The sequence below is a fragment of the Mastigoproctus giganteus genome, chromosome 14 (assembly GCF_048544385.1).
Source record: "Mastigoproctus giganteus isolate SK-2022 chromosome 14, ASM4854438v1, whole genome shotgun sequence".
Lineage (NCBI taxonomy): Eukaryota > Metazoa > Arthropoda > Arachnida > Uropygi > Thelyphonidae > Mastigoproctus > Mastigoproctus giganteus.
The window spans coordinates 92,037,283-92,058,541 of NC_143588.1; the positions used below are offsets into that span (position 1 = coordinate 92,037,283).

The 21,259-nt window shown below is 33.2% G+C and overlaps 1 protein-coding gene across 4 annotated transcripts in view; it reads right to left on the bottom strand.

The window, feature by feature from the left end:
• The window catches only part of LOC150075356 (SUN domain-containing ossification factor), a 196,935-nt gene that overhangs the window by 36,313 nt on the left and 139,363 nt on the right, over window positions 1-21,259 (bottom strand). For all 4 annotated transcript variants that reach the window (XR_016547908.1, XM_090389015.1, XM_090389017.1 and 1 more), the window contains exons 7-11: window positions 19,512-19,685; window positions 14,741-14,885; window positions 10,604-10,720; window positions 8,400-8,460; window positions 1,788-3,054 (exon numbers count right to left, since the gene is read on the bottom strand). Coding sequence is in view for 3 of the 4 variants with exons in the window: in XM_090389015.1 (XP_090245141.1) it covers window positions 1,788-3,054; window positions 8,400-8,460; window positions 10,604-10,720; window positions 14,741-14,885; window positions 19,512-19,685 (1,764 nt within the window). In the remaining variant the exon portion in view is untranslated. The remainder of the gene's footprint in view (window positions 1-1,787; window positions 3,055-8,399; window positions 8,461-10,603; window positions 10,721-14,740; window positions 14,886-19,511; window positions 19,686-21,259) is intronic.

Consider the following 21,259-nt stretch of genomic DNA (forward strand, 5'->3'; position numbering starts at 1 on the left):
GGGCTCCACTCGTCAATTAAAAACAAGCATGGTGGTAGGGTGGGCACAGAACTGATACTATATATCTGAAAGGTCCAAATCCAGGTTCCAGTTCTTCAATGTGACAATCCTCCATAACAGATTTGTTAGCAGAGTATGTTGCCACTTGTTTGGAGAGGTCTGGATTCAATGCCCATTAATGACTGGAGAAATTTTCTACTCTTCTTCAATCAATGCTGTAGAGTTTTCCTGTGAGTTATTATTCTGAGTGTTAAACTTCTACAGATGAAAACTATATAGATATGAGAAACATTCTGCAGTGCCATTAAAATAATAAATTGAATTTTGAACAAGGTCCTGTTACACTGATGGAGTGTTTTAGTGACACACATTCAGTCCCCCGATACTGGTAGATAATGAATGCCTGAATGCCACAGCTTACCTAAACAATACTAACCAGGTGCATCCCTCCATGCTCACAGTATATACAGCTGGTATCTGTTACTTCCAGCAGGTTAATACACCAAGTCACAAGTACAATCATTCAGGAATGGTTCCAGTAGGATGAAGGTGGCTTTACTGTTGGCCCATTCAGTTTGACTTCAATCCAACTGAGCATTTGTAGGATGAGCTAGAATGAACTATTCATGGGAGACAGTTGTTGCTAACTAATCACAGGAAACTGTGGGATGCAATAGATGATGTATGGGCTAGAATGTTTTGGCACCTCATAGAATCCACGTCCTACTGACTTGAGGATGTTCTGAGGGCCAAAGGAGTACTCACTGCATACCATTAGAGAAAATTATTAATCTATAGACAAGTGTATAGGGGACCTGATAGGTCCCTCTAATAATACTTCAAGAGCAATCTAATATTAAATTTCTCTTTTAAAATAAAAAAAAATCATCAAACAAAGAATGATTAAAGTGTTAAACATCAAAAGATATAACAGAAAAAAAAAAAAAAAAAAAAAAAAAAGGATTTCTGTTTTAACTGATTTATGGCTCAAGTAATTGTTGTTTTCTTGGCATTATTTAAGGTTTTCTATGAAAAATTTAGAAGCATTTTTTGCATCAGCTATATAATGTGGAAAATGTTCTCAGTATTTCTGAAAAACAATCGGTGGTTAAAACTTGAGGAGAAATAAATTTGGTATCACACCAATGAAGAATTATAAAATTATCTCCACAAAGTTTTTGCAAAACTAAGCTCTCCCTTCTTTAATGCAAAGGTGAATGAGCTGTTGCATGTTCTTATACACGTTTATGCTGATCTGAATGATATTGGTATTCTGACTGCCATACCAAAAACTTTATTGGCCTACTCAGTCACAGATTACAACCCAACTGGGCATCTGCTGGATAAGGTAGAATGAACTGTTTGTGGCAGAGATCTGTTGCCATCCAAATTACAGGCAACTGTGGAATGATTTGCAGATTCACTTACAACAGCAAGTGAGACATACTCATCATCATACATTATGGCATTTCACAAAAGAGTGTAATCGAGTTTCTCAATTATCCCCCCACCAACTGTTCTCATTTTTGATAGCCCCCCAGAAAAACTATCTCATATTGCATTCAGCAATTGTGTGCCCAATGCAGAACTCTGTGGTAGTAAGAGTACACTTTGAAGGAGGCAGCATGAATAACTTATAATTTAAGATAAATATATGCTGAAGTTTGAAAACCTTTGACTTTACCTTGAATATGTAGTGCAAAATTCAGTACACTATATTTTGTAATTTATATGCTAAATAATTACTAAAAGAATAAGATATTAGTTAATAACTTCATTATACATACCCTTTCAGCAGCCTTTTTGGCAGTATCATTAAGTGTACCAATAGTACGATTAAATGCCCTTTGCATCTCTTCCATCTGTTTTCTGTATCGCTGGCTCAATTCCTGAAGATACTGACTACTGAGTGACATATTTAATTCTAAAGCTTTAATACGATTGCCCATTCTCATGAATACAGACTCTTTTTGACTTGAAGTAGACCCTGCTCCCATTAACATTGGATCTATTTTTGGTGGTATTATAGCTGAGTCACTTTTACTCTCCTTAATAATTTCACCTGGAGGAAGTTGTCCTTTATCTTCACTCCTTATGTCTTCAAATTCATCCTCTAATATCTGAGTAGAAAGAGTTACAGAAGGAGATATGTTTAGTGTTTCTTCCAGTCTTCCATTTTGTTCAGCAAATTCATCTAAAGAAAATAATCCACTTCCCTGGTATTGTGTTTCCAAAGTTTCTTGATCTGGCTCGGCAATGGATGGTTGGACTATAACAGATGATAGAGGTTTGTCTGAGACAAGAAATGTTTGTAAATATTCTTCATTTTTTGGATCTTCAACAGGTCCAGTATCACCACTGTCAACTTTACTAGGAAGAATCACATTGGGAGAAATAACACTCTGAGTTATGTGTTCTGAACTTAGTGGAGGTTCACATTTTTTGTCGGTACCAAGTTCCCATGGTACTTCCTGCTCTTTTTGAAAGGTTCTAGTAGGTTGAATTGATGCACCTGTACATGTAGTACCATCATCAGTACATTCCACCATTTTCATTACTTCAGATGTAGTTTCAGAGGGAGGCACCACAACTACTGAAGAAACAGGTGAGAGAATGCTACTTTCAACTGGTAATGATGGATCAATTAAAGTTTCATCAGTTGCCAAGGGAACAGTCAAAGTTTTTAGTAGATCAGAAGGAATTTTGTCATCAGTTTCTGTTACAAGAGAAATATCAGAGAACTGAGTAGCCACTGGTCCTGTTACAGATAAAGTAGACAAATGATATTCTTTGTAGAACTTGCAGACAGAATCAAATACCACTGGACCTAAAGCTGCTTGAAGAAAGCGACAAGCTAAAGCAGGTTCTGAATGGGAGTGAAAATCATCCACAATGGGTACTGCGGAGCACTGTCCACATTGTTGCAAATACGGCATTAACATTAACTGCAAGGATAAATAATCTAGATCAATTTTTAGTGAAGATAAAGAAAGATTTGATTGGTCAGCTTTTGTCATATTCAGAGTGCAGTTCCAATGTTCCTTAGAAAAGTTGCTGAAAATTAAATTAAAATTAGTAAAAGTTATTATTACTTATTTTAAATTCATGCATCATGCAATATATTAGAGAACAGGTTTGACTTATGCTTTTTTAATTTTAATTTAGTTTTGTAATTACGATATCCTTATATGAATAAATCCAAGATGAATAAAAAAATGGCTAACAATAGCATTTGTTTTTACACAATGCTATTCAACCACTTAAGCTTCTTTTACATAAATTAAACGACAATTTGAGCAAGATATATTTAATGAAAGGTATCACTTTGTATTTCAGCAAAATCCACAAATTCTATAAGTTTTTTTATATTCTTCTGTGATCACAATATTTTAAGAGTCACATACACAGTATATTCTGTATTTTTATAATAAATTTCATTAAGAGCTAGAACCTTTAATATTATTTAAATATTGTAACATTTCAAAGATGTTTATTTTTATTTTTTTTATTTTTTTTTTTTTGGCGCATAGGCTTTTGTGGCCATAATGCACCTCCCAAGGTTTTTGCAGTACTTTGATCCAAGCCTGAGGCGGGAATCGAACCCGCGACCTTTGGGTTGCCAGGCAGGCACTTTACCCACCCGGCTAGCCCGGTCGGCTCAAAGATGTTTATAACAATATTTATAATATTGTAATGTCTTTAAAACTCCCTCTCCCAAAGGTTTACTTAACCACTTCTTTTTATGTCAGATTTACAGAATGATAATGAACAAATCAAGTGCAACTGAAAGCCATATTGTTGATGCTCCAGAGAAGATTATATTCATTCACTTAAATTTTATTAATACAGCACAAGATGGCAGCATATGGCATGATGCTATGATCTGACATGAATGTTTATATTTTATATACATGAATTCACAAAAGGGAAGATTAAAAACTTGTCTTATTTTCAGACAATTATATTTTTATACTTATACATTTATTATAATTATTTTTGATTGAGTATTAAATTCTGGATTCTAAAGGTTAATACTTGAACCTTAATGTAAATATTCATGCATGGTATTACAAAATTGTAATACTGTTTTAAGATCAGAGGATGGAAAATGGTCAAATCACAAAGCATATTTTGGCTGATCCCCATGCACAGGAATAAAATTATATCTACATAAAAAACAACCCAAATATCCCGAAAATTAACAAAAGTCTTATAGAAAATTTGTTTGTATATTAATATAAAATATTATGTGCAATGTTGACAACCCAGTGCAGTCAACACTTAAGTCTGGAGATAATGCACGGGTTGCTGTGAATGGTCAGAGAGTCAGCTAATGATATACAACAGTGCATGTTTCACAGGTTAGCTGTAGTGTGTTTTTGCATTCCCATTAGTACTACTACACTGTGGTTCTTCATTATTAGTCATGTCCCAAAAAGGTTAGTGTCGTAATAAAGTTACAATAAATACATTGTTTCATAAAATATTTATTCATTTTTAAAATAAATTTCATTTAAGTTTAATTCAAATTTTTCTGTACTTAGCTAATTTTTTATAATTAAAAAAGTATATACAGTGGCAGACAAAAAAATTGCATCACTTGTGAATTTTGCGAATAATGTGTTTTGGTGCTGCATTGTGGGTTGCAGAAATATTCGAAATGCATTTGTTAGATGGGATATATATCTAACTGCCATAAGTATCTTACCAAAGGGTAGAATGCGTACTTAATGAAAATATGAGAAATCATGCAGATGGCAATCATGGTAACCAAACATACATATTATTGCATTTAGGTGTACAAACTGAAATAACAAGTTAACGTAAAAGTATTGTGTACTGTAAGTCAGCAAAATAACTCTTCAATATTTTGTTGTTCCTCCTCGAGCTGCAATTACAGCCTTGCAACTATCTGGCATAGAGTTAATCAACTTCTGGATATACAGTTGCCCAATTTCATGGTACAATGCTCTTCTGCAGCTGAATCTTACTTGTTGGCTTCATCCAAGCAATTTTAGATGATATATCTATACCAGCAATTTTCAATAGGATTCAAATCTGGGCCAGTCCAACACTAATGCCAGCATTTCTGAGGTATGACTGCACCTTAAGGGAGAAAAATGAGGGAAAACATTGGTGTAAGTACATTTTAAGCCTTGTGAAGCAGACAAACTCATTAAATCTAAATAGCATAAAACTTACCAATTTTGCTGTGTGGCAAGGTGCTGAGTCCTGTTGAAAAATGCAGTTTTGGACATGTATGGTGATCCCTAATAATGGGTTTCAGGCACTCCTCCAAGATAGCAGAGTAGGTTTCTGAATTCACCGTTCCATTAATAAACTTAATTTGACCCACCCCTTTGCTTGTTATCTGACTGGCGGGAAACTTTACAGTTGGTGTTATGTAGTCAGGATGGTATGCCTCCGAGTTTTGTCTTCGGACATATCGCTTCCCATCCGAGCTATGCAGTTTGAATTTTGATTCGTCAGAAAAGATGGTGTCCCATTGCTCCTTTGTCCACGAAACATGCGTTTTAGCCCAAGCAAGTTGCTTCTTCCTCATTTGTTGGGTCAACAAAGGCTTCTTGGGCCAATAGGCATGCAGACCACATTCCTTTCAAGCAGTCTTTTTTGATAGTTCGTGCACTTGTTTCAACACCATAGGCCATCTCAAAGCCCAGTTTTAAATCAAGAGCACTAGCATGGCAATTACGAAGGCGTAGCCATTTCAATATCGAAGGCATAATCACTCTCTTACAGCCTGATCCAGGCCTTTTTTTCACATCACCGGTTTCACGCTTTAATTTCCACACTCAAATTTTGCAATACCCTTGCTTTGTGACAAAAAATGACTGTAATCAAACAATATCTTATACATTTCACTACAAATGTTACTTTTTTTAAGGTGATACAGTTTTTTGTCTGCCACTGTATTTTAGTATTTGAAGATATTACTATGTATTAAGAGAAATACTGGTCCATTCTTCTTGGAGGAATGTTTCAAGCTCCTTGAGTGATAAAGGTAGAAAAATCTCACTCTAATTTACAAATATCCCAACAGTGGCTCAATAACATGTAAGTCTGGTGATTGTGCAGCCCATGGGAAATGCTTAGCCTCAGTTTCATGCTCTTCAAACCAGGGCTGGACACACCTGGCTGTGTGTATTAGAGCATTATCTTCTTGAAACATGACATATTTTATGGGAAAAAATGTTTCCACCATGGAATGAACCTAGTCACTCAGAATATCAAGGTAATCAGCAAAAGTAATTCCCCCATTTAGGGTGATATTAGGACCTAAAGAATACCAAGATATTGCTGCCCAAACCACTGCTGATCCTCGATGTTTGATGGTTATCAGAAGACAGTCAGGGTGGTGTACTTTGGTATTCGCCAAATGTAAATTCTATGTTGGAAAAAAGGAATATAGAATTTACATAATGTGAATGATGGTTTATCTCAAAATATGACAGGTTTCTAACATCAAGTGTCCAGTTTTTGTGCTCTTTATATCACTGCATCCTCTTTCTAACGTTACCATCAGTAACGAGTGGCTTATCAATAGTGGCTCTGCAATAAATTTCAGCTTTATGAAGCTCCTGTTTTTTGGAAACTGGATTGCCGAGACTCACAGAAGTTCTGCAGTTATTTCTGAGGCAATATTTTAAGTTTTCAGGGCTACAGTCCTTTTTAGTGTCCAGTAGTCTCTTTCTGTCAGCTTTGATTTTCTGCCATAATTCGTCCAATCAGACTTTTTTTTTCCACACTTGGTGAATGCAGACATCACTTTTGATACAGTTGCTCTGCATACATTAAATAAATCAACAGTTTTAGTCAATGATGCCTCTGCTAAACATGCACCAACAATTTGATGATTTGACCATTTTGGAATTTAGAGAAGTTGGTCATTTTCTTCATGTACCTTTTTATATCACCTCTAAACAGTTTTTATTGTCTTTCTTTCATAGTACTACCTGCAAGTCATTACAAAAACTATTACTATCAATATCAGGTGTTTCCATTATTTTGTTCAACCCCATGTGCATTATGGACTGGGCTATGAATATCTATATATAAAACATACTGGTATATGCCACAATCTCAATGACATTTTAAGAAGAAAGATAGCAATATGTGGATCCTCTGTTTTTGTAATGATCATTATGCAAGAAATAATATATATTTAACAATACATAACAAGCCAAATTTTTAATTTGAATTTTATGGTTATGGAAAGTGGATACCACATAACTAACATTATTGCATGCATACTCATTATTGTTGACATAACAGAGAACTAAACTGAAGGTTAATGTTAAAATGAAATTGCAAAATAGAAAACTTACTGCTTCCAAGCAGAGAGACCTCTATTTTGGATACATTAAATTACACTGGTTAACAGATTGAACCCCCCCCCTCCACCCCATCAAAGATGTAAACATTTTTCAAAACCAATTTTATGTGCTACATTATTGGCTGTTTATTATGCATGTATAGCTTTTGTAATAAAACTGCTGATATCAGTACAAGTAAATTAAGACAATTTCATTAAAAACATGTGAGCCTGGTTACAATTACATTTTTATCAATTTTACTGTCGATAACCTAATACAATTTATACATATAGTTAAAATAATATAGTATACTACTATAAAAAAGATATTTATGATTTAAAATTTGTGCATATGATTTCCAATGGTATATTTTGTCCAGACTGCTGGATGTTCAGAATGTTGAACATCCAGCAGTTTGGGGAGGGGGAATACAGAATTGTAAATTAGTGTTAATAGCTTTCAATGTCAATCAAAATTTCCCTTCACAAATAATGATCGAATATCCAAAACTAATATTGGATTCCAATGGGAAAGGCTATCAAAATGAACCGATCCCAAAAACATTTCCAGGAACTAAGGGGACAGGCTGAAAATTGTGACAATCTGATGTTTTTCTTGTCTAGTACAACTTATGCACACATTAATAATGTAAAGTGTGCTACTTATGCACAGAAAACTCTAAATTTTATGGCAAGGAGAATGCTGAATTAAACTTGGTCCTGTTTTAATGAAATTTGGGATGGCTCAAATGTTTCTAAAATCACCAAATATAAAATTTCATTGAAGTCTACAACACTGGGAGAAAAGTTATCACATGCATATGGATGGGTAGACATGGTGAACACAGTAGGCAATTTATGAACTTACAAATGCATATAAAAATGCAAGTAATGAGGAAATAACATAAGGTAAGAATAGATGAAGAATTCTGTTTAAGAAAAGTCTTGGTTTTATATAAAAAAAAAAAAAAAAAAAAAAAATTCTCCAATATTAGTTTTAATACATCTTAAATTTTCACGGTAACTAAATTAATTTTTTTTAATATTAAGTGACATTATTACTAACCTCCCACATGGATGTTGAGGAACACTTTCTGGACTTTGTTGATCCGTAGAGATTTCTGCATCTATAAAATGTTAACTATCATTAATTTTCAATTAATTGATTATCTCATCATAAAAACCAGGGTTTTCTCTGACAAAAATCAAACATAAATGAGACAAGTGAGTAATCTAACACTCGTTTTCAGGTGATTTATTATTAGTTATCAGTAAAACAAATAATTAAAGAAACTAACTGAAAAAATATTGCAGTCATTACAAATATTACAAGTCCCTCCCCCCACAACTTACAGCTTACCATATATATAAACACATGAAGCATACACCAAGAACAACACAAATTGAATCAGAAAACTACGATATGAATAGCTTAATTAATCTATCTCTTGTTTGCATAGCCATTGTTTGATTTCATTTATAATTTAACTCTGGTTGTTTCATGATGACTGTGAAGTTCAGCTTTCTTTTTCAGAGAGGAAATACTTACATAGTAGTAATCAGAGATAATGTGATTAAAGTCTATTATATCAGTCACCAATGACGGAGGTGTCCAATCATCTTTGAAATGTAAGCACATATAATAAATAAATTTAAAACATTATTTGCAGTATTTTATTTAGTGACTCTTCTGCCTACATGATGTCTCCGAGAAGTTACACAGATGGAAGTTATATAAAACTATAAGTTATATACATCTCCCTGCTCTGAATGGTTTTGCAGCCTCTGTTTTCTCCATAAAAATGAAGTCAGTTTTATACTGTATGGAAAGCAATACATTTCTTAAGGATATAAATCCAATAAATGCCAAAATGAAAAGAATGTTAAAACCAATTATTGCAAAACATTAAACCACATGAATACATGGTCAGTAAAAATTATTTTAAAATAGACATCTGCACTGGCAAATGTAAAAGATGAAATTCCACAAGAACAGGAATAAAATAATCCATTATTTAACATTGCTACATAGAGACAATCAAACTACAGAATCCACTGTTAATAAGCAAAAATTATAACAAAAAGGCAAAAGAAAACTTCACATTTGAAAGAGAAGTGAAATAATATAAATTTTGTGACTGTTTGCAAAGTCTATAATGTCATTATCTTTTCCTCTACCAGGGATCAGTAATGTTTTGGCACTAGCAGGTTGGTTTAATTTCCACATTCATAACATGGGATACATGACTAGCAGATAAAAGAAAAAGAAAAAAAAAAAAAAAAAAAAACTTTCCTTTTTCACCCTTAATCAATTATCGGTTTAGTTAAAGTATAAACTCTGTTAATTCTTCTTTATGTTACCTGTTTCTCTGTTTTCATATCAAATTCATAGACAGGCAGCATTTTTAGCTTATCAGTTATGTGGGCCATATTCAACCCCTGCAGACCTGAATATGGCTCACTTCCCAACCCCCTGCTCTATACCATCTCTCCATCCATGTAAGTGTTCTCCAGGAGGCCTATTACTGCTGGGTTCTTATGGAGACTGACATCGTGCCGGTGGTTGATACGGTGATCAGGATGGCCATTACTTGTTCCATAAGTCACATCTCTTTGACTTCATGATCTTTTCCTGGTAGATTTTCTGGAGGTTGTTGGTGTTGGGCACTGCTGTGTTGATCAGGTAGATAGCCATTTCCTTCTTGTCGATGAGAGTATGTCTGGTCTATTATGCAGGATCATCTTGTCCATTATTGTGAATGGGGGTCGCTAGTACAGCCTGGAATTTGTACTTTTGATGTGGTACACTTTCTTTGATCAATTGGTATTTCTGCACTAGCTTCTGATGTATTATTCTGGCAACCTGTTCATATCTATGAGTGTACTCTGTGTGTGTGATCACACAGCAATCCCATGGTGATGTGCTAGACTGTTTCTGGGATGAAGTGACATCATTAACATCTCTAACTAGCAATGTATTTCCTGTAGTCCTTAGTGTCGATTATCTGGTCTTGGATGGCAAGCATGGTTCCTTTTGGTCTCCACGAAGAGCCTCCCTCTCATGAGATTATTACTATAATCCCAATACAATAAAAAGAATATGTATATTGTATATAATATATACAATACATAAGATGTTAATGTTAAACAAATTTAAAACTTTGTGCTTTAAATAGAAAACTGTGGTTCAAGTGCCAAACACTAAAATTAAGATAAATTCCCATATAAAAAAAAGTTGAATTGCTTTAAATGGCATATTAATGAACTCACCTTCCATACTATCACGGCCAAGGACCTGTGCAGCCTTTTTCACAATACTTATGACTGCTTCTGTTGCACTTCCAAACAAGTTTTTTGAAGATATTTTATCTTCAGACTGCATTGTGTCTAGTGGAAGAAATGGAAAATTCATTTATCTGAACTGGATTTATATTTTTTATATAATGTAAATAAAAACAAAAGACACTGATCAATTAAATTTTACTAAGCCATTGCAATAAACATTTATGTATATAAATTATACAACTTCTGTAGAAATTAGTGGTTTGATATCAGCATTTGTATTAATTGTTTTAAAGGAAATTACCTATAATTAATTTCAGATTTATCTATAGTTTAAGGATAATAAACCCCATAAGAAACAAATGGCATACTGAGAATAACCATAGCACAAATGTTACTGTTAAGTACCTTGATAAATGAGGATTGATGACAAGTCAATAGATGGTTATTACAGTCATTACTATTCTTTCACAGCATCATTCATCAAGTGGCTTGCCACTACCTTCTGCAATAATATACTTAGTGTGGACAATAAAAGATAAACAGTAACTCGCTATCTTGAAGATTTATACCCAAATAGTTTTATCAGATATGAAAAGTTATTTTTTGAAATGTACCCATTAAATTCTGGAGTATGTGGAGAGGGAAAGAAAAAAGAAAACCTTAAGTCACTAATTTATCTATACAGCCACTCCCCAGCTTACATAATACTAGACTTAGGGAAATTCGACTTTGAGTAAGTTTTTGCCGGCTGGTGCAAACTTAAAATCGTAGAAACATTTTGCATCCCATAGGAATAAATGGTATTATCGTGAAAATACCGTAATGTGAACCCAATAACACACTGTTTTTTTTTTTTGGTAATTCATTCCAAGACCTTGGAAATTGAAATTTTCACTATATAACTAAGCTATTTATCTTTCTAAAAGGTAATTTTTATAATGGAAATTGCACTATACTTTCATTGTTATATTTTCTGTTATAAGAATCAATTTTGAACGCCTTTGTGATATTTTTCTAAAACACATTTCTGGAGGTCACTACCAAAAAAACAAAAACAATTTGCACTTTCTGGTTTATTGGGTTTTTCTGTTAGCGCATTATAATAAACGGGTAGTAAACTTGATCTCATTGCATTTGCAATAATATCGATAACTAGAATTCTGTGGGTTTTTACGTTATAGTATTATGGTGAAATGAGTTCCCCTTCACTCAAATCTTCAATCATATAAAAAACAAATTTGCAGAATCTTCTCTTCATTCCTATTTACTTATTACAATGGTGAAGGGAAAGGGACCAACGGAAAGTGCAAGTGCTGGCAGTGCTAGAAAACGAAACAAAACTGATTTAGAAATGATGATTAATTAAGAGGTACAAAGCAGGATAAAGTTTGTCATCTATTGCAAGGGAATTAGGTCTCGCTGCTTCAACAGTGAATACTATTTTAAAGGACAGTGCACGTATAAAAGAACACATTAAAGGATCAACGCATTTAAGATCAACAGTTATCACAAAACAGCATTCAGGTGCTATATCGAAGATGGAAAACTATTAATAATATGGATGAAAAATCAGATTCAGAAGCGAGTACCCCTGAGTCCAATGGCCATTCAAGAAAAAGCAAGAAGTTATGAAGATATTACGGATAAGTACGGCAAGCCCCAAGCCAAGTTTATGGCAAGCAACAAGTGGTTTGATAGGTTCAAGCATCTCGCTGGTTTCCAAAACATTAAAGTATGCAGTGAAGTCATCAGTGCAGATTCTGCAGCTGCAAAGAAATTTTGTGTTGAAAAAAACCCCATCTAAATCTCCACAGTGGCATGTTATCAGCTGGAGAGTTAATTCTGGCAATGATGCTCGAAAGGTAAAACTTGCTGACATTATGCCTGTCTCCTCTCTCTTTTTGTAATTTTATAATTTTGAATTTTTTTAAAAATTTTGTACACTTTTATAATTTTTCCTGCGCATCAGATAAAAAAATTTTAATAAATAATTCTATTTACATGTTCGTCGAACATTTTTTGCTTCAATCAAAGTTGCGAGTGCTGCATAAGCATTTATGGAAATTCTGACTTACGTAGAGTTCTGCGGAACGCAACCCTTGCGTAAGTCAGGGAGTAGCTGTATTTTACAGAATGAAGACCAAAATTGGAAAAAATAAATAGAGTATAAGCTCTCTGGTAATATAAAGGGTGATTCACTACCAGTGCGACAAACTTGCAGGTGTAGGGGGCACAAAGACGAATCGGAATCACATAGCATTGCAGTATCTGAAATGCCTTCGTCATGCGGTAGAGGACGTTGAACGGGAGGTCGCGTGAACAGCGATCCCGCTGGAAGTCAGCATTTGCGAACCGTTTCTGTTGAAGAAACCAAGTAGCAAAAGTCCTCCGGAGTGGATAATCCGCAGGCTCCAATGATTGGACGCGTTGCAGGTGGTATGAACTCATTTGGTTTGTTGACAGTATCCTCCATACAGTGGACTGGGAAATACCCAATCGTTAGCCTATCGCTCGCATACTCGTACTCAGATTGCCTTCTGCAAGACGTAGGACATTCTCCTCGTTGTTTGCTCTTGATTCATGGTACCTCTCATGAAACAACCAGTCTCACGTAACCTTCTGTGCACACGTGCAAAAATCGTATGATGAGGAGCACACCTGTGAGGGAAACGTTCCTGGTACAAGCGCAGAGCGGCACGCCCGTTACAGTCCACAGCTCCATACGCGAAGTGCATGTCAGCCAGTTCAACATTTGAATACTCGTCCATCCTACTGCCTCAGGAACCGGTTCGCAAATGCTGACTTCCAGCGGGATCGCTGTTCACGCGACCTCCTGTTCAACGTCCTCTACCGCATGACGAAGGCATTTCGGACCCTGCAAATCTATCTGATTCCGATTCGTCTTTGTGCCCCCTACACCTCCTGCAAGTTTGTAGCACTGGTAGTGAATCACCCTGTATATGAATACCATATAAAAATTGTGAGCAGGTGAAGGTAAAACTTACAATTAAAATAAATGTGTTGCGTACGTTCTTTCTAATTGTTCTGATAAAAATTAATTTGTGGAAATATCAATAAATAAATTCACTTTAATTAGTAATTTTTAGAATAATAACAGTGCAAAACATATTTATAACACTGTATACACATATTAAAAAAAAATTGCAATTCCAAGCATGAACATCCATATTTACCATACCATTCTGAATGTGGTCCCTTTCACTCCTCTGCTTCACAGTGGTAACAAACTGACTAAAGTTTCAGGAACCAGCTAAAATTTTTTCAAAATTTGCTTTAATTACCAATATAATGCAATCTGGTCCATTCTTTTGATCATTCTTAATATTTAAAATTTATATTTATGCCAGTCACTACATTGTTTTTTTTGGGATAATTTGTTGACGTGTTAACATAAATATATACTAATTTAATGCACTAAATTTTATATAATTTCGGATAATAGTAAATATTTTGTTATAATTATTATTTATATTGTGGAGTACCATCTACAATTATATTGCTGTGTGTTCACAGGCCAGTATTCTGTGAAAACTGAAAAACCCAGAATAATTATACAGTCCTGACTGAAGAGGCCTTTACGAATTCTTCCAATCAACAGGATTTGAACTAAAACCTCTTCACACAAGTGACAAGCAGCAAAACCATTATATTGTCAAGGATGTGTTATAAGTAATAGTAGTAGTAATAAAGGATAAATAGCAATAGTAAATAGCAAACAAACAGAAATAACAAAAATAAATAGTAATACATTTGTTAATAAACTGAATAGAAGTATATTAAAAGCTTAATGACAAATTTTAAAGGTACTTTAATACATTTGTAATAAAACCATGTTCTTCAAAATCCTAATAGTTTTGAAAGCTGATCCAGCCAATTACTGAGGCGATTAAGAAACTGAATCAATACCATAACTGTGAGTTAGAAAACTAAAAATGAATTAATGTTAAAGCTTTTGATTGGCAATTCAAAAATTAAAAGTATCATTTAATTTGAACAAAAATAATTTTTTTTTTTAAATTTTATTTTAGAATTACATTTTCTATAACATGTATTTAAATAGATATTTACAAATGTTCAACTTTTCATTTCAATACCACTAACCTAATCTATCATCTTCATCTTCAGAAACTGGGTGTACCTCAGGTGTTTCCATTTCTTCGTATTCATCCACCATAGAGGTACCAAATACCCTCACCACACTAAGTGGACAATAGTGCTCTGTTCCATAGTGTCCTAAGAGTTCCATCTGGAAAGACAATTTTTACATAATTCCTTTGTTTTTTTTATTTTTTATGTAAATATATTTTCTCTAATAAACATTTACAATATTACATTGGGGCAAAAGTCAATATACAAAGTGGATCACATCTGAATCTCTGGATTAAAAAAAAAAAAGTGCAGAGACCAATCTCTAGCTGATGTGAGGGGGGTGGCCAAGACTTACCAATGCTTAAATTACCTTGAACAATAATCCACCACTTCCTATAACAGGATCTTTGTCAAGTGAAATCAAATGCCCATTCCTGCCTTCACATGTTATCTCACATTTAATTCATGGATTAAGGCATATTTAGAAGTAGAAGTGGCTACAAATGAAAGCAATTATGAGGAAGCTACAAGAGTTAGAAAAACAATCACCAAATTCAAGACCCATGCCCAATTAAAAATATGCTTAAAAATGCAATTTTAGTTAGAATGTGCAAGGTGTGCAGAGTTGTTTTGAGCCAACAATTTAAATCTTTTATCTTCATCTATGCTGTTAATGAACCTAAGATTTGACATATCTTTAATGAAAATTGCCTTCTTTGATTTTTCTATTGAAAAGTCAAGAAGGTTCCATAATTTATTAAGAAAAAATATAAAGCAATCTGGAAAAATGCAAGTATAAAATTCTACTATGCCAATTCACATTGACTTACTAAGAGTCAATGTTCTGTGTTCTAAGTGGCAAAAAAGATATCTTCTATCATGACAATTCTGCATCACTCTTTATTGAAAACTGATGTTTCCACAGTTTACTGTTTTAAATTCATTTTAAAGCATGGAAAAGAGTATTTATTGTTGTTCACACTAAAATCACTCTTCAGATATTCATGGTTATTTATGTTAAATTTTTTTTTATTTCAATTCTAACCTATTCTATCACTTCATCTTCAGAAATTGGTTGTAGATTTTCATGTGTTTCTATTTCTTCATATTCATTCACCATAGATTTACTAAGAGTTACCATCATGAAAGAGGTGTTTGTTTCTGAGTAATGACTCCATAAGCTCAAGTTACTGCTCCAGGTCCTGACCATAGCCATGGCCAACAATATTAACATTCTGAAGCTCCCATAGCTTATTGAAGAAAAGTAACTGCAATTAGATGTAAAACTATTGACTGGCCTCTTTTCATCTCATCTCCTCTCTTCTGGGATAGCTATGCTGGGAAGATCCCACTATCTTTCTCCAATACTCAGCATTACCATGAGCATTTATTAAAATGCCAAGAATTACTTCAAATAACTTGATTTATATTTGCACTTCTTTCTTTTGTTCTCCAACCAAGGACCATTGTATATCAATTCTTTCTCTTTCATAATAGTGTTCAGTAGGATTTCACATTGAAACTGACAGAAGTGATCTGCAAAATATCTATTTCTTTACCTTTCAATGGCACTGAAAACATTTCCTTTTTTTTTTTTTTTTTTTTTAGTTAAACTGATTCATTTCAACCTGGTTCAAAAAAACAAATAGATCAGAAGGCAAACCCATGGTCAACAATAATGGAAGATGCCCAACATAGACTTCTGCATTTTTAATAAACTTAAAATTACAAATACTTTTTTCAGACACAAGAATATCCATAAATTCACATGGGAAGCAAGAAACAAAGTCTATAATAGATTATATTATCATTAATGAAAATTTAAATGACAAAATTAGAGACACTAGAATATTCAGAGGGAGTGAAATTGACAGTGATCACTACCTAGTAGAAAGCATTTTCAAAATAAAAAGAAATTAGCTTAATAAAAAGAAGAAAATACCAACAAAAACTACTAAGAAATTAAAAATACATTTGTTGGAAGATGAAAGCACTAAATTCCTGTATGAAAGTTGATTGAAAGATAAACTCAAATCAGATGAAAGTGATAATGTTGAGGAAATCTGGTCAAACATGAAAAAATCAATTCTGGGAGCTGCTAAAGAAAGTCTTGGACATAAACCTATAAAAAATAAAAACTGGCTAAGAACTTGGAATGAAGAATTGAAACAAACAATCAATGAGAAAAAAAAGACCTATAAACCTATAAACTGTTCCTACAAACTAAAGACACAAAATCTACACATAAAATATAAAAAGCTTAGAGCAGAAGTCAGAAAACTAACCAGAAGAATCCGACGAGATGACTGGGATAAATTTGTTAAATCTTTAGAACATGATATCATGGGCCCATGGAGAAGAGGTTTTAAAATTTAAGAAATTACAACTAGACACAAATGATCAAATAAAAACCAACTCCATCTCCCAAGCAGAATGGAAGCAACACTATTCCAAACTATGGTATAACCCAGGCACTAGGGAATTGGAAGATGAATCTGTGGTAACCAAAGATGAAGAAAATATAACAATGGAAGAACTAGAGTTAATATTACAAAAATCAAAAAACCAAGAAAGCCCAGGCATAGACAATTTGAATGTAGAACTATTTAAATATGGGGGCACCTTACTAAAAAACGCATTACTAAAATTATTTATCATATGGCATAAGCAACAGATACTCAAAGATTGGGAAACAGGAATAATCAATTTAAACAAAAAAGGCTCCATAAATAACCCTAACAACTACAGGGGGATAACACTGCTGTCAACTGCTGCAAAGCTATACTCTAATATACTAAAGAATAAACTTAATAAATACAGTGAACAATTCTTAGAAGAAGAACAATGTGAGTTCAGAAAAGGGAGAAGCACAATAGATGCCATTTTCTCATTACAACAAATTTTGGAGAAAAGAAGCGAATTCAATCTACCAACATTTCTGCTGTTTATTGATTATGAAAATGTAAACCAATGTAAACCAGGAAAAACTTTGGCAGATTCTATGTGAAGAAAATATCCCAACCCAACTCCGGAAAGCGTTTCAAAGCCTATATAAAAACTCAAGTCTGTATAAAATATTCTAAAGCCCAACTATCAGACCCAATTAAGACCAATAAAGGAGTCAAACAAGGATGTGGACTATCACCAAATTTATTTAATATCTACATCAATAAAATTCTTAAAGAATGGAAACAAACAATTAACAACAGAATACAGTTGAACAACAGGAATAAAATCCAAACTATATTATATAATGATGATCAAGTTATAATTGCAAAATCCAAAGATGAACTACAGATAGCAGCAAATGACCTGAATAAAATAGGTAAAAAGTAAGAGATGAAAATCTCGACATCAAAAACAAAATCAATGGGATTATGTGGAAAAAACATACAAAGAGTCAAAATTGTTACTGATGATAAAATAACAGAACAAATATCTGACTTCACCTATTTGGAAAATTTAATATCAAATGAAGGGAAAGACATCCCTTAAACTACAAAAATATAATAAAATGAATGGAACGATTAAACGCCACTTCAGAAAACAAATGACAACTGAAACAAAATTACGACTGCACAACATCACTTCAAAACCAGCCCTCTTCTACAGCTGTGAGACTTGGGTCATAAATAAGAAAGATGCACACAAACTAGAAGCAGCACAAATGAGATTTTTAAGACCATTATTAGGCTTTAGAAGACTAGACCACCAAAGAAATTTAGATATTCCGCGAGAAATTAAAAGTAGATAACATAGTAAATTACATAAAACAGTATCAGCCACATAGAAAGAATGAACCCAGACTGGATCCCAAAATTAGCCTTTAACTACAAACCTACAGGCAAGATAGATGTTGGTCGACCAAGACAACGATGGCAAGGTTAAGACCACCTCCAAGAGATACAACGGAACAGGTCTTAAAAGACCTAAGCTGAACCAAGTTCATGATGATGAAGAAATTTCAGACATATGCAGATCACAGGGATTCACTGACTGTTTGAAAAATGATGGTATATGCTATAAACAAATATAATTCAAATAATAATACTAAAAACAAATATAAACCAGTTGGAAATAACTAAAAAATTAATAACTGCTATCCAGGACAGTGGCTTACATTATTTGAATTTGGGAATATATGGCTAGGTAACAGAATATATACATTTATGAGCTGATGGCCTCCTAGACAGTGAGGGAGTCCAGGAGGCTGTTAGAGGCTATTTGTAGGCCTACAAATAGCTTCTAATAGCCTCCTAGACTTTAGCTTCTAACAGCTAAAAGGAAAATAATAATGTTACACACATTAAACTTTCCTTCTCTCCCAACTTTCATAACTTTTGTTTTTGTGTAGCTAATTTTCATGTAAAATCCCAACAACCTAATCTAATCTATGCAGAGACACTTGAAGTTCTTGCAAGCTATCAATAGCACAAATAAGATCCACATATAACACTTATCTAATTTTTACACTTCATTCTTAACTTTGTCTGTAACTTACATTCTTTTATTAAATGGTCCACAAAAATCCCAAAAAGAAGTGATAAGGTGCATCCCTGTCTCACTCTAAGTTTAGACTTAAACCATTTTCCAATGTTTTATTCAATCTTCACTTCAGAATTTCTATTTTTATACAAAATTTAAAAAAAAAAAAAAAAAAAAAATTATTCTTGATTTAATTAGAAAATAGCTGAAGTCTTGTAAAGTTACAAATCTTTACAGCTCATGTCATAAATAAAATATATTACAAAGTTCTGAACAAAACAAAATATTCTCATTTTACCTTGATGAATTTCCCAAAACCATGTTGTTGTATTTGAAATGTCTGTAATGTTCGCTGATCAACAGCTGAGAAAGTTCCTAAAGGTGTCCACTCTCTAGTAGGGAAACGGTCACTCCAATACAGTGCAAAATCTTTGGGTGAGGAGGAGAAAAGTTCAAAGTTGGCTAACTCAATCTGAAAAATAAATCCAGTAAAATAATTATAAATGAAAATTAGAGATTCCTAAAATTTGATCATTATATTTCATTTAACTGACAAAAAATATGCAAAAGAACAAATTATAAAGTATGAATTATAAAAACTTTTGTTACTAGGGGTGGGGGATATTTACTAAATTTACTACAATTACACAATCAAATATGATTAAAGTTGCAAAAGAAATCCGTTAATTTGGTTGCAGAATTGAAAAGCATGCAACGTTTACATGAGAAAACTTCAAGTGAAAAAATTCAACCACCCCCCCAACTCGCTGTTTTGTTTCGTTTCATTTCCTTTGTATTATAGAAGTACTTACATTATGAAACTTAGCACTATTTACAAAATGCATATTATTGTTACATTTCATATTATTATCATCTGTTAAATAATTTGTTTTATCAATCAGTTCTGCAGTCTGGTACATTTTCTCATTCTTGGTAATTGCCAGAAATAAATTTGCATCCTTACATTTCACAGTTAAGCTTCAATAATTAACCATGAACTTTTAGTGGGAAATTTGTTTTATATATAGAAAATGTTAAATCCACAAGAAAAAAAATAAGAGGCAGGATAAGCAGGAAAAAGATGAACTTTAGCAAATGATTACTTTTATATATCTGGGAGAAATTAACACAGTTTGACTAGCTGCATTCAAATTAGAGGAATATTTCAATCTAGTTACATTTAGTATTTTATATATTTATAATGTATTAATTATTAGTAACACATTTTTACATTCAGTTTTGAAATGTTACTGGAACTGCTTCACTTTGCAATTTACAAAATGCTTTTAAAGGACCATCAACTTCATGAGCACTAATATTGATCATAATAACTGAAAATGCTAACAATATTATTTCACATAAAACTAATTTCATGCAAATGAAGCATAAAATTTCTGGTCTAATTCAGAAAAAGACAATTTTGCCAGTGATCTTCCACAGTGAAGGTACTGTGATTGGAACAGAAATGTTAGGCTTTATCTGAACAGTCTCATGCAGAATAAACAAATTATCAGTCCTGTTTATAGTTATTGTGATCAAACCTAATTTTCAAGTAAAGAAGTAGGATGCTATTTTAATGCAGGTATTGGAATAGTTTGAGGAATTAATGTTATGCTTTTCTGCCTTTAATGCTCAGGAATAATATTGTTCCAGCAACAGTGTTTGGGCTTAGCTCTTTAGAAATTACTACCTTTATCCAAAAGTCAACCTAAAGTAACTAATATCATTTTTAATCAAATAACATCACCCAGCAGGTGAATCCATTATTCACTAAAAACTCAAAGGCACTACTGTGATCAGTTTTGAACCTATTTGGGTCACTCACAAGATAACAGGTAGCCTATGTTTATCCACTAGTTGATCTAATCAACTAGCAAATAAATGTAACTGTTTCTAAAGAAATGAAGCCTAGGCTTACTCTCTAGACAAGTAAATACAGAAGAACATAATGCAGTTTAGCATTATTTTCTAACTATTCAAATATACACTGGACCCAACACATTCCACTAAACAGGGATTATTATTATACACATAAATCACTTTTTC